The sequence below is a fragment of the Balaenoptera ricei genome, chromosome 10 (assembly GCF_028023285.1).
Source record: "Balaenoptera ricei isolate mBalRic1 chromosome 10, mBalRic1.hap2, whole genome shotgun sequence".
In the NCBI taxonomy this organism is placed as follows: Eukaryota; Metazoa; Chordata; class Mammalia; order Artiodactyla; family Balaenopteridae; genus Balaenoptera; species Balaenoptera ricei.
This window is the reverse complement of record NC_082648.1, coordinates 36,653,035-36,667,113: the sequence shown is the minus strand read 5'-3', so window position 1 is coordinate 36,667,113 and position 14,079 is coordinate 36,653,035. Positions and strand designations below refer to the sequence as shown.

Genomic DNA, 14,079 nt, shown 5'->3' with positions numbered 1-14,079 from the left:
AAGCCCTTTCACTTATTTTCTAACTTCTAATCATTTGTTCTTGTCCTTTCTATATTTTAACTGTATAGTGTTTTTCAGCCCATTTGGTATCCGTGTGCGTATTGCCAATTACAAGATTCTTTTATTGAAATAAATACAACAAGAAAGACTTGATTACATATTCTGACGCAATAATTGTATTTATTTATCTTAGTTTGAGGCTTTAACAAAGAACCATAGACTGGGTGATTTTTAAACAAGAGAAAATTACTTCTCATAGTTCTGGAGGCTGGAAGCCTAAGATCAGGGTTCCTGCCTGGTCTTCGTATTGTATTCACACACTGCAGAAATAGAGTGGGCTAGTTCTACCACCATTTCTTATAAGGGCACTAATCCTATTCATGAGGGCTCTATCCTCATGACCTAATTACCTCCCCAAATCCCCACTTCCAAACACCATCAGATTGGAGGTTAGGATTTCAACATATGACTTCTGGTGGCTCACAGGCATGTGGTCCATAACAATATACTTTTAATTAATTGATTGTTTTTGTATTTATAGATTAAAGGGTTTGTGAATTACTACGGACCACAGAGATTTGGGATGGGAAGGAAAGTTCACACAGACCAAATTGGATTGGCTTTGCTGAAGAGTGAATTGGTATGGATCCTTTAAAAGTATGGACTTAGCTGTTTTGTCAGTTGTCCTTACTACATAAGCCCGCTCCTTGCTTTCTTAACCCAGCATATAAATGCAGCTATACTGCCACATACATATACCATACATTACATCATGTTTATTGAGCAGCCACTATATTCTTGGTATCACATTATAGCAAAGCAAACTGTATGTGATGCCCCTGTATTTAATACCTGCTTGAGACTAACAGGGACTTGACCAGCACTCATCAGATTCTTAGTGAGCTGAATAGAGGATTTTGAGAAAGCTTACACCCTAATTCGAGAAATCCGGTATCAGATATTATGCAAGATAGGAATTCACCCAATGGCAGAGACTAAGAGGAACAGCAAATTTGAAAAAGGAAATCTGGCTAGTTTCAAACGAAACTAAAAATGCATGTCACAAATAAGCCACATTTGCCCAATTATTATATTATATATTTTTAAAATGTATATTATATATATATAATTACATATTATAAATACATACATATATTTTCACACTGGTTGCAGTGCACATAATAGAGAAAAACTACAAAACTGAAAATTATATATTTGAGCAAATGCAGTATTCTTCATAGAATAGTGTCATGCTTACTCATTTATGTTCTGATATGCTTTCTTGAGTGGAAGAGAAAGGAACAGTAAAAGCACTTGTGAGAAGAATTGTGCATGTGAACATCATCTTACACATGGAAATAAGGTTGACAGCTGGTGATGTAGACCACGTCTGCAAAACTGCAGTCAGTCTGGGCTTAACATTTCAGAGGGAGTTTAGCAAGTGGGATATAACTGATACGATAAAGGGTCTAGAAACTGTATTGATGAGAAATGATTAACTGAACAGTGTTTTTTCAGTCTAGAAAACTCTGAAGAGGAAATTAACTTATAAAGTATTTGAAATTTTGTCATATGAAGAAGAATTTAATAGTTAGGGGTCTGAAGAATGCATCATGTGTTCTGTTTGAGTTCTGCCCGTTGTCAAATATATCACTATAGGCAGGTTAATTAATTTTCCCAGCCTCGGTTTTCTTATCTGTAAAATGGACATAATACGTATTTTACAAGATGTTCGTGAGAAGTAAATGAGATAACTTTTGTGAAAGCACCTAGCGTAGTGTCAGGCTCATAGTAGATGAATGTTCAAAAATATGATTAGACTGTTAATTGTCTGGTTTTAACAGTGGTAGAAATTCAAGGGGCCAAGTTTTAGCCTAGTGTAAGAAAGACTTTTCTAACAGTTGTCCAAAGAAATGGGCTTCCTCCTCCGCCACTCCCCACCCCAAGAACTGGAAATTCCTCTTGCTATCATTACATTTAAACAAAAGCTGGCTGGCTACCCCTTCAATGGCTACCTCTTTCAAACTTCATATTCCATGCTCCTAATTATTTGTTAACTTGCTAGACTATTGGTTATCAATTATTGCTGTGAAACAAATTACCCAAAACTTAGTGGATTAAAACCACAGGCATTTATTATCTCACTATTTCTGAGGGTCAGGAATCTGGGAGCAGCTTAGCTGGGCATTTTTGCATCAGGGTCTCTCATGCATTTGCAGTTATCTATCAGCCTGGGTGGTCTCTGAAAACTTGAGTGGGTACCGAGGATCTACATCCAAGCTCACTCTCATGGTTGTCGGCAGGAACCTTGAGTTTCTTGCCATAGTGGTGCTCGTGGCATGGCTTCCCCCGGAGAGAGGAGTCCAAGAGCACAAAAGAGAGAGAGAGAGAGACCACAACAGAGAGAGAGAGGGAGACCACAACAGAAACCTCATGGATAACCAACAAGGACCTACTGTATAGCACAGAGAACTCTGCTCAATATTATGGAACAACCTAAATGGGAAAAGAATTTGAAAAAGAATAGATACATGTATATGTATAGCTGTATCACTTTGCTGTACACCTGAAACTATCACAACATTGTTAATCAACTGTACTCTGACATAAAATAAAAAGTTTTAAAAAAGTAGGGTCATATATCTCTTGACACGTTCTCTTTGCTAAAGGAAATAGAATATTCCTTCAGAGAAATGAAATGAGAAAAAAGTTGCAGTTTGGTAAAATGGAGGGGAGTAATTCCTTTTCAGAGGATACAGTTTTTAGCCTCATAAAAGTTCTTTAAAAATAGAGCATTTATTCCTTTCTTCATTCATTCATACTCAATAAATATTCATTGAATAAAAAAAGAAAAAAGAAACTTCAGTGTCTTTCATAGCCTAATCTTGGGAGGGACAGACCTTCACTACTGCCGTATTCCACAGTCACGCAGACCAACCCTGACGAGTGTGGGAGAGGACTGCCCAGGCGTGAGCCCAGGTGCTTGAGACCACTGGGGCCTGTCTTAGAGGCTGGCTCCCACAGCTGGAAAGGCAGATTTTTTTTTTTCCTTTTGCTTGAAGCACGCCCTCCCCAACCTTTACATTCCTTATGTCTCAATTTAAATTCTCATCCCACTACCCAAGAATTAGTGAACTCCCCTTATCTTGTGACTGCACAGCCTCCTAGACTTCCCATCTCAGGTTTGATTACATTTTATAATTATTGCTTATTTAATCTTTTCCAGTAAACGGAGACCACAAGTCTCTTGCTCAACACTCTATCCCTGATATCTCCACAGTGCCTAGCACATGGCAGATGCTTAATAGTATTTGTTTGAATGAATGAATAATGTTAACAGAAGAATGAGTGGGAAATTAGGTTGCTTGACCTATTTTAAGATCCATTCCTACTCTAAGGCACATACTTAGAAATAAGTTGTGCTGGAGACAGTGATAAAATATAGGAACTAGTAGATACCTTTTTTTTTTTTTTAAAGGAGCATCTTTTAATCTATTTAGGTTTTAAAAGAGAATATTAAAGTTGGCAGTTTTTAAAATTGACTTTGGCAATTATTTTTAAGACCACAGAATTCTGAGACTTGAGAACACAAATGAAATTAGTGGTTTGCCATTCCCCTATGCTTGTTCCTTCCCTTATTTTTGTTGTGTATTTTTGTTGGCTAAGTCTGAGTTTTATGTCATCACTTAATACTTGCGTTCATAGTTCGATGATAGAGGCAAAGAATGACAGAAGAAGAACTGTGGAAGTGGTGGGGGAGCACTTTTCCAGTCCATAATATTTTAAACCTATGTTATCAGATTGCTTTGTACAGGAGGTTAATTCTAAATTTAACATTGTTTAACTTTTGAACACTTAAAGACAAAATTGCCATGTAAAATATCATGTTAAATGCTTATTCTTGTTCCTTTGTTAAATGTCTGGCATTTGTTAGATGTCAGACAATTTGTACCTTTTTTAAAAAAAGTAAGTAATTTTTCATTTTCATTTAACATATGTTTGCTTGTTTGGTTTTTAAAGGTGAAGGCTGTAAAATTATTTCTTACACCAGAAGATTTGGATGATCCTGTAAATAGAGCAAAGAAATATTTTCTTCAAACTGGTACTTAAAAAGTTTCTTTACCCCATACATAGCCATGCAGATACATAATATAAGTGTTATGTCAGCAGGAGGGCATTCATTACAACATAAATATGATAAGAAATAGACTGTAATATATTGTATATTTGAACGTTTTTATTACGTGCCCTAGGCACTTCATTTTTGGCCAGATCTCTGGGATTTTTGTCTGTTCTAATTCTTGCTTGGGGGTAGGGATGAGGGAAAAGATGTTTTCTGAGTTTTTCTTGGCCTAAATCCTCTAAGGATTTAGGTATTGATGGAAGTATAATTCACTACCATCAGAGGAGACTGAAAAAATAAACTAAATAAAAGTACATTTGTTATATCTGATACTTTGTGCATTGTTTTATTTTTATTTTTTAATTTTTTTTTAAGTACATATTTTTTTTTTAATTAATTAATTAATTTATTTATTTTTGGTTGTGTTGGGTCTTCGCTTCTGCGCGAGGGCTTTCTCTAGTTGTAGCAAGTGGGGGCCACTCTTCATCGCGGCGCGCGGGCCTCTCACTATCGCGGCCTCTCTTGTTGCAGAGCACAGGCTCCAGACGCACAGGCCCAGTAGTTGTGGCTCACGGGCCCAGTCGCTCCGCGGCATGTGGGATCCTCCCAGACCAGGGCTCGAACCCGTGTCCCCTGCATTGGCAGGCGGATTCTCAACCACTGTGCCACCAGGGAAGCCCCTGTGCATTGTTTTTGATCTAGTTGCCGTTTAGCCCTGACTGCTGATTTTGAAAACTTTAGCCCAATGTATATAGAATGCTTAATGAGAAGCACTAAAAAAAAAGTTGTTACAAGTGTGGGTTCTAGAGTCAATCTACGTGGGTTTAACTCTCAACTTTAGTACTTCCCAGCTGTATAGTCTTGTGCAAGTCATTTAGTTTCATTCTTTTAGTTTCTTCATCTGCAAACTGAAGCTAATAATGGTATCTAAAAGACTGTCATGAGATTTAAATAAGATAATAGATATAATGCTTTTAAAATAGTGCCTGGCACGTTCTGAATACTGAATAAATATTACTTGTATTTAAACAATAACAGCAAGCATAGCATTTTAGATTCATTCAAATATATGATCGACAGATACGTGCATATTGAATTTCACTTACATTGAAATGAAGGACATCAGTTTTCAAATATCTCCATTCATTGTTTTAAATTACGTACATCTTACCTATATGTAATGATTCATAGGAGAAAAATATTTTTATGCCACACCAGAATCTGTAAACAGTGTGAGAATTTCAAATTGTTATGAGTAATCTAAGGAAAATTCAAAATTGCATCTATTGTAGGGTCCTGAGAAAATAATTTCCTTTTGGCAGTGATTCTTAAACTTTAGTGTGCTTAAGAAACCTGGTGCATTTATTAAAATGCTGAATCCAAGGCCCTACCTGAATAAGCATCTTTGCCATGGAGTCCAGTAACCTAATTTTAAAAAGCATCCTACTAGCAAGACCTAGTAGAACACTTGAAGGATCCAGATGTCAACCCTTTCTTATTCAAAAAATTCTGTGTAAAACATCCATAATAGCTCTTTAAAAATCTCTAAGCTCAGGGGTTTATGTAATGCTTTAAAAATAAAAAAAAAAGTCCTGTAAATAACTGCAAATTAGTTTTACCTCCATCCTGAAGTTGGAGTTACTAATGTTGTGCTCTTTTTAAAGCAGGGAAAGTGATTGAGCCATATGATTAATGATCTTTATTAAAAACAAACAAACAAGGGGCTTCCCTGGTGGCGCAGTGGTTGAGAGTCTGCCTGCCAATGCAGGGGACACGGGTTCGAGCCCTGGTCTGGGAGGATCCCACATGCCGCGGAGCAACTAGGCCCGTGAGCCACAACTACTGAGCCTGCGCGTCTGGAGCCTGTGCTCTGCAACAAGAGAGGCCGCGATAGTGAGAGGCCCGCGCACCGCGATGAAGAGTGGCCCCCGCTTGCCGCAACTAGAGACAGCCCTCGCACAGAAACGAGGACCCAACACAGCCAAAAATAAAAATAAATAAATAAATAAAAATTAAAACAAACAAACAAACAAACAAAAAACCTCTTCAAGTGTAGCTCTGGCTTATAGTTGGTGCTGAGCATCATCTTCATACTCAGGTTCCCAGGACAGCTCAGTTCATTTAGAGAGCGTGGTAAAGCTCTTAATAACTGGCCTTTAAGTAAAGGTGACTAACTGATCTTCGCTTTATTTCAGAGGATGCTAAAGGCACACTTTCACTGATGCCTGAATTCAAAGTTCGGGAGAGAGCATTGTTGGAGTCCTTGCATCGCTTTGGCGTGACAGAGGAGGGCTGTATCCAGGCGTGGTTCTCTTTCCCCCACTCCATGCGCATATTCTACGTTCATGCATATAGCAGCAAAATCTGGAACGAGGCAGTATCTTACAGACTTGCAACCTATGGATCAAGAGTGGTGGAGGGTGATTTGGTCAGTTTGGATGAAGATATTGCCGATGAGCATTTACCAAGTAGTAAAGTAAGTGTCATTTCATCAAGAGTAGTTACCACACCAGGAATACGAATTTTCAGAAGCCCTTATTTTAGAAACAATTTAAAACTAAACATGCTCTTTTTTTTTCTAACTTATATTTGCTCATCTCCTGCTTCTACTCTGCTGTCAGCTGATGCTTAACATGCTATTGAATGGAAAAATAAAAATAGTGGTATGAAGTGAAAGTTACAAAGATAGTAAACCTTCCTTTAAAGAACACATTCTTTAGAGTAAGATTTTTATAATAATGGTATACAGGGTATGTAATGTCATGTGCGTTTCTTTTATATAGGTGCGATTTTACAACTTGCTTTTTTACCTCTTAACAGTATCTTAGAGGCATTTATATTAATGAAATATAATTTTGTATTGTAAAAATTGATCCTTCCATTTCCTCCCCATCCAACTAGTATTTTTATAGTATTTTAATCTCTGTGAGATTGAACTAAATAATGAAATTTAATTCCATAAATCATGTAAGGCAATTTATTTTATAGTATTGTAATGCAAAAAGAGCAGACTATTCTCCATCATTATCTTAATTCAATCTCACAAATATATTTTAAAAATTAATGAAGGGATTTGAGTAGTGCTTTTGTGTATAACATCATAAAATCATTGACCTTTAGAGGACAAAAAGATTTTAGAGACCCTCTTTTCTAATTCCCATTTTATAGAAATGAAAATTGAGACCCAGGCTGGAGAGGAGACAGATTAAGTGACATAGGTAGCACTTAATCTGTTGTCTGATTCCTCACCCAGATTAGTCTCTACTAGAGAAATTGTGGAGTATAGAAGAGGTGTCAGCATCTAGAGATAAGGCATGGCCCAGTTTTTCAAAAATGGAGAAAAATAGACTGAACTTTCCATAAAGGAAGCTTGATCTAAATTAATGGCAGAATTCTAGATGTATGAATTAAGGATTTTTTTGGTTTCAAGTGATGGAAACCCACCTCAGACTAACTTAAGGAAAACAGACAGAAATTTCTTGGCCCTCATAACTAAAAGTGCATGATTGATTCAGGCACAGCTGTGTCAAGGGGCTTAAGCAGTGTCCTAAATCATCCGTCTCATTTGCTTTATCTTGCAGCTCTGCTTTCCTCTCTGTTAGATCCATTCTCAGTTTCTTCTCCAGAAAAGAGGGCTTTTCTTTCCCAACAGTTTCAGTCAAAGCCATGGAATTGAGCCTCAGTGGCTAGGAATGGCTTGGCGTGGGTCACATGTCCCCAAACCAGTTATTGTGGACTGGAGTATGTGATTGGCAAAACCTGTGTTCCAAGGGCTCCTTCCTGGAACCATCCCATCCAAACCACATTTAAGAACTGGGAGAGAAGCTCCCAGGAAAATGCAGGTGCACTACCAGAAAAGAGGGCGTAAAGGCTGAGTGATGAGTGAGCCAGAACGAAGATGTCTGCTTTACTATTTTATTAAATGAATGGCTTATGAATATTTGGATAAGAAAGTGATCACTAAGAGCATAAATCATTAAGAATGGTCATTTAACTGAGACACAGACTCTGAAACTGTGTAAGAAAAAATCTAGCAGCATCGTAGGTTTTATTTTACCTCATATGAGTGGAAGAAGAGATATGTCAGTTGATTCCATTTTGATAAATAATGAAAAAAGCACAAGTTTTTTAACACCTTTCAGAAAACATGTCCATTTAAATATTACCTAGGCAACACATTATTTAGTAGGTCAGCCATCTCTAATTCAGATTTTCAGAAGTTAAAGTTTACTTTGACAAAATATAACAATAATCTCTGAAATGCCTGTGTCTTATAAGACTTCTTTCCATGTAACATTTGCACGGATAGTTTTGTGATCAGGATTGAATCTGCTTTTCTTTCAGGAGATGTAGTAGAAAAGAGAATATTTTCTCCTTCACATTTTGCAGAGTTTACTTTTATTAGCAGCAAAAGTGTCTATATTTTTAAGATCAATCATTTATACTTTATTAGTTAGCACTGAGAAAAGAAAAGGCAGGAATTGGAATCTCAAGACATAAAATATGTATAACTGAATCACTTTGCTGTACACCTGAAACTAACACAGCATTGTTAATCAACTCTACTCCAATATAAAATAAAAAGTTAAAGAAAAAAACCCAAAAAACAAAAACAAACCAAAAAAAGACATAAAATATGAAAAAGAAAAAGACAAACTAATATTTCTAATAAATGGTATATAGAACATGTCATGTTGTGCATCTACATTAAAAATTGGAGGAAACTGAGTCCCTTTTTGATAGAATTACTAGGACTACCGATATATCTTAATTTCAAGTGACTTGGCAGATTCTCATATAATTTTTTTGTGAACAAGATGGAGAAATGTGAGTTAGACAATGAGAATGGTGAATTCATCTTTGCAGAGCAGCCATACAGCAAAATCATGTTCATTAATTTATCGATTGATATCAACCTGGAGGGAGTTCTCTAAAGACAAAACATGGTACTCTGTACTTGACCATGTTTGTTCATTATTTTCATAAATTGCTTAAATTGCAGCATTGTAGGTATGCTTATGAATTTGTGAAAGACAAAAAGCTGGAAGTGATGATGCAAGAGAGATCATAGCCCCATGTATTTGGTCAGATCACATCTGGAGTGTTATGTCCATTTCTGAGTGCAGCAGTTAAAATGGGTTATTTACATGTAAACAAACAAATAAACCCAAAATGAAAAACCTAAAAAGGAGAGACATTGATAAGAGTAGGGAGAATTGGGAAAGCAAGCAGGTTTAGAGAAGATCTAGACATTATATTATATGATGAATGCTTTAGGAAAATGAGGCTGTTGTAATCCTCATGGAATGATGACAGCTGCCTTTATACTTGAACTTTCATGTGCCAGAGAAATTAGAATTATTCTGTGTCCTAGAGCAACATTTCTCAAACGTAGCTTATCACTCACCTCTTTTTTTTTTTGCCTCGTATGTGTGACACCTATTACTAGTCTATGAAACGCATTTTGAGAAGCACTACTTCTCATAGAGTATTATGACATTTGTTAGGGACAGAGGTTGGGTGGTCTCACAGAGGCAGATTCTTGATTCAGCATAGTAAGAAAAAACAACTTTGCAATTTAGAAAAAGATGGTTGGTAACTGAGGTGAATGTGTTGCTTCAGAGTGTTAGCTGCCCACCATTCTCCGTGTATTTCCACTGCAGTTATCAGGGCTTAAAGCAGGAAGAATCATTCTAATTTTTAAGTAGCCTACTCCTCTGGAAAGAAATTGTGAAAAGATCTTGTTTGGGTATGTGTATATTCAGCTAAGGAGTCAAATTGTACATAACAGAGTTAGGGGAAATTGAGGGAATTTGGAACATTTGAAAATCATCTGTATTTTCATCATGTTTTTAAAAAATAGGTTCATCTAGTAACTGAAGAAGAGGAATCAGCTAATACATATGCAATACATCAGGTAAACTTGCTTAAAAATTAGTATCATTTAGATCTAAATGTACACATTGTGCCCAAAAGACAATATATATTAACCAGTTCCCTTTCTTGCTCCTTTTTTTTACCACTTTTAATTCAGGTATAATTTATATACAATAAAATTCACTCTTCTTAGTTTACAGTTCTGCAAGTTTTGATATACGTATACCGTCATACAACCACCACAAAAATCAAGATAAAGAACAGTTTCATGTCTCCCTCAAACTTCCTGTGCCCCTTTGTAGTCACCCCCAACCCCTGACCCAGCCCTGGCTCAGCTCGTCTCTGTTCTATGGTTTTGCCTTTGAAAGAGTATCATAGAAATGGAATCATATAGTTTATGGCCTTTTGTGTCTGGCTTCTTTCAGTGAGCATAACGAATTTGAAATTCAGTCATGTTGTGTGTATTTGAGTTTTTTACCTTGTTCCTTTTTCTGACTACCTTTTGGCTGCGTTGGGTCTTTGTTGCTGTGCGCGAGCTTTTCTCTAGTTGTGGCGAGCAGGGTCTACTCTTCTTTGCGATGCGCGGCTTTCTCATTGCAGTGGCTTCTCTTGTTGTGGAGCACGGGCTCTAGGCGCGTGGGCTTCAGTAGTTGTGGCACGTGGCTCAGTAGTTGTGGTTCGCAGGCTCTAGAGCGCAGGCTCAGTAGTTGTGGCTCATGGGCTTAGTTGCTCCACGGCATGTGAGATGTTCCCAGACCAGGGCTTGAACCCATGTCCCCTGCATTGGCAGGCGGATTCTTAACCACTGTGCCACCAGAGAAGCCCCATGTTTTTAAGTAAGTAAGAGAAATGTAAAATTATCAGCCAAAATACCAGTTACATGATTGAGTAGTAAAGGTTATTCTTTGTGTTCCAGAAAGAATATGCTTTTAGGATTTTATGACTACACAAAGATGAAGTCTGTTGGCTAATTAAGTGTACCTCAACTTCTTGTTTCATCTCTTCTACATTAACAGCAGTTTGTCTAATAATATCTGGCTTGAGTTGGTTGCCTTGGTAATTGAGTCCTTTTTTTTTTTTTTTTAAATATACCACGCAAGCACAATATTTACTTATTTAGTTATTATCATTATTTATTTATTTATTTTTGGCTGCGCTGGGTCTTTGTCGCAGTGTGTGGGCTTCTCTAGTTGTGGCATGAGGGTTCCAGAATGCATGGGCTCTGTAGTTTGTGGCACGCGGGCTCTCTTTTTGAGGCATGCAAGCTTGGTAGTTGTGGCGTGGGCTTAGTTGCTCTGTGGCATGTGGGATCTTAGTTCCCCGACCAGGGATCGAACCCATGTCTCCTACATTGGAAGGCAGATTCTTAACCACTAGACCACCAGGGAAGTCCCTTAAGAGTCCTTCTTGATTTTAGTTGGCTCTTCTCTTTTCTGGGCAGCGTTAAAAAGAATCAAAGTAGTGTAATACTCAATAGCATGTTTTAGGCTGATTGTAATGTTGATATCCTGCATCTGTTTTTACAGATCCAGGTCCCAGTCATAAAAGTAAATTTAAAATGTGATCAAATATTTTTCCGAAGGCTGTTTCACATATCTTTTTTTTTCCCTTCCATTGCACAGGTGGTTCTTCCAGTGCTTGGATACAATATTCAGTACCCAAAGAACAAACTAGGGAAGTGGTACCAGGAAGTACTCAGCAGAGATGGACTACAGACATGTAGATTTAAAATACCTACTCTGAAACTGAATGTTCCAGGATGCTATAGAAAGATTTTGAAACATCCCTGTAATCTCTCATACCAACTAATAGAAGACCATGATATTGATGTCATGAACGAAGGTTCCCACATCGATGAAGCAACTTTATCTCTTTTGATCTCTTTTGATCTTGACGCTTCGTGTTATGCTACAGTTTGTCTGAGGGAAATAATGAAGCATGACTTTTAAAACTGATCCCCTTAATATAATCGTGTATGTGCCACTTTTTAAAGGAAAGGGAGCTAAAGTTTCTTGAGCATCTACCATGTGCTAGGAGCTTTATAATTGTTATCTCCTTTAATTACACAACATCCTGATGAAGTAGGAATTTGATACTAACATTCCAGAGGACATATAACTAGTAAGTGGCAGCATCTGAGTTGAAGACTCCAAAGCCTTTGTTCTTTCTATTATCTAATATCTCGGTGACCTTTAGTCTGTGCTATAAAAGTTACAGTCTTTCTGGACTATTAGGAACATATAATACTGCAGGATGACATTAAAGAAGATAACATTAAAGAAAAACATTTTTGGAGTAATGTTTATATCCTCAAGCTCCTTGCTTAGAATGTAGATGAAACTTGGTTGTAATGAAAACAGGGTTGGAAAGATAGATGAAGCATTTTGTTAATTATTGCCATTCTTTCCTATTTTTGAAATTATTGATCAGAACAGTACATCAGGAAAATATAATCCCTCTATTTATGATAGCTACCCCAAGGTAGTTTACCCCTTTATGAGGGAAATAATCTTTGATGAAGATTGAAATAAAATTTATCCTACAGTTTCTTTATCTTGACACATATTGACCCTCCACTTTTTTGTTATTTTTGTTCTATCATCTAAAATATAAATTTTTAGAGTCAGACTGATCTGTGCTCAGACTCCACCTCTGACACTTACCAGTGACTGGGTGTTATTGATTCTTTTCGAGGCTCATTTAAGGAATCAAGATAGCACCAATCTCATAAGCAGCAAACAATAGAATTATCTCCACCTTTTTACGTTGCTGGAGGAAGAAAACATTTTACCCATTTCGAAAATTCTATATTTGTTGGTTTAACTATCCCGCATCACAAACCATCCTTATCCACTTTACATCAGGTACATTTGCGGGGAAGTGGGATATACTGATTGGGAAAATCTGAGCATTCTTTTATTGCTGGTAGCATTACATAATGACTTAAAAAGCTGTCAAGAGTATTATATATTAGTAATGTGGCACTTTTATATACTTAAGTCAGTCAAACCATTTTGGGTATATTAACATAAGGAAATAAAATTCCAAAGAAGGAAAAAAACTGCAATGCAAAATTTGCTTAGTGCAGCATTTTTATATATATAGAAAGAAATTAGAAACAGTTTGGAAGTCCAGCATTAGCTAACTAAAAGTAAAATGAGATGTAACAACTTGATGGCAAAACATTGTTATTAAAGTTGATGATGAAGGTCTTAGGTATGTGAGAAAATGTTGTCCCACAAAACCATATATATATATATATATATATATATATATATAACATATAAAACACAAATGCAGTATATACACTGCATGCACCTTTTACACAGGAGAGGCACTTTAGCATAGTGATTAAAAGCTTAGATACTGGGGACAAACTCCCCTGGTTTGAAGCTTGCCTCTGCCACTTAACAGCAGTGTGGCCTTGGACAAGTTGTTTAAGCTTTGTGTGTTTCAGTTTCAACATCTGTAAAACAGGGATGGTAATAAACCTATCTCTTAGGATTATTGTGATGATTTGCTGAGTTAGTATATGTAAAGCAGCTTAGAAAAGTGCCTAGCATTTAGTGATTGTTAAGTAAATGTCCACAAATGCAAGTTTGGAAGGGAACAGAAAAAAATGAAAATGCCATTCTGTTAAGATCATAGAATGTTTGGAATTTTTTTAATACTAGAAAGTTCCTCTTTTGTCTTTATATATTTTAATAATAAACAAATTCAGGACACAAAACTTGCAGATTGTGGTACTGTGGATTTTAAAAATTACCTTTATTGCCTTAATGTTTATCGAAAATGAAATGATGCTATATTAAATAGTAAAAAAATTTAGAAATAATGTTTTAACTTTATTTTATATGATAAATTATATCCTATAAATGTAATCAGAAACTGAATTACTAAATAATTAAATCCCAGTTTTCTTTTAATCATTGGGTAGCAATTAGAAAATATGAAATCATTAAAAATGTGCCATCATTGATAGTATTTTCTTTGCCTGTAGATGGCACTATAATTTTAGGTATCTTTCTAATTTATTTGTTTAGTACTTTGGCCCTGTGTAAAGAAAGGATCACGAAAGT

At 36.4% G+C, this 14,079-nt stretch overlaps 1 protein-coding gene across 11 annotated transcripts in view; it reads left to right on the top strand.

The window, feature by feature from the left end:
• Positions 1-14,079, top strand: part of PUS7L (pseudouridine synthase 7 like) — a 40,157-nt gene that overhangs the window by 15,999 nt on the left and 10,079 nt on the right. For 6 of the 11 annotated variants that reach the window (XM_059935685.1, XM_059935686.1, XM_059935689.1 and 3 more), the window contains exons 6-10: positions 542-640; positions 4,021-4,102; positions 6,319-6,599; positions 9,987-10,040; positions 11,623-12,864. In XM_059935685.1, coding sequence (XP_059791668.1) covers positions 542-640; positions 4,021-4,102; positions 6,319-6,599; positions 9,987-10,040; positions 11,623-11,949 — 843 coding nt within the window. In that variant the 3' untranslated portion in view covers positions 11,950-12,864. Of the gene's footprint in view, positions 1-541; positions 641-4,020; positions 4,103-6,318; positions 6,600-9,986; positions 10,041-11,622; positions 13,659-14,079 lie in introns of those variants that run through there. The other 5 variants (XM_059935694.1, XM_059935688.1, XM_059935690.1 and 2 more) reach the window with 5 other exon arrangements.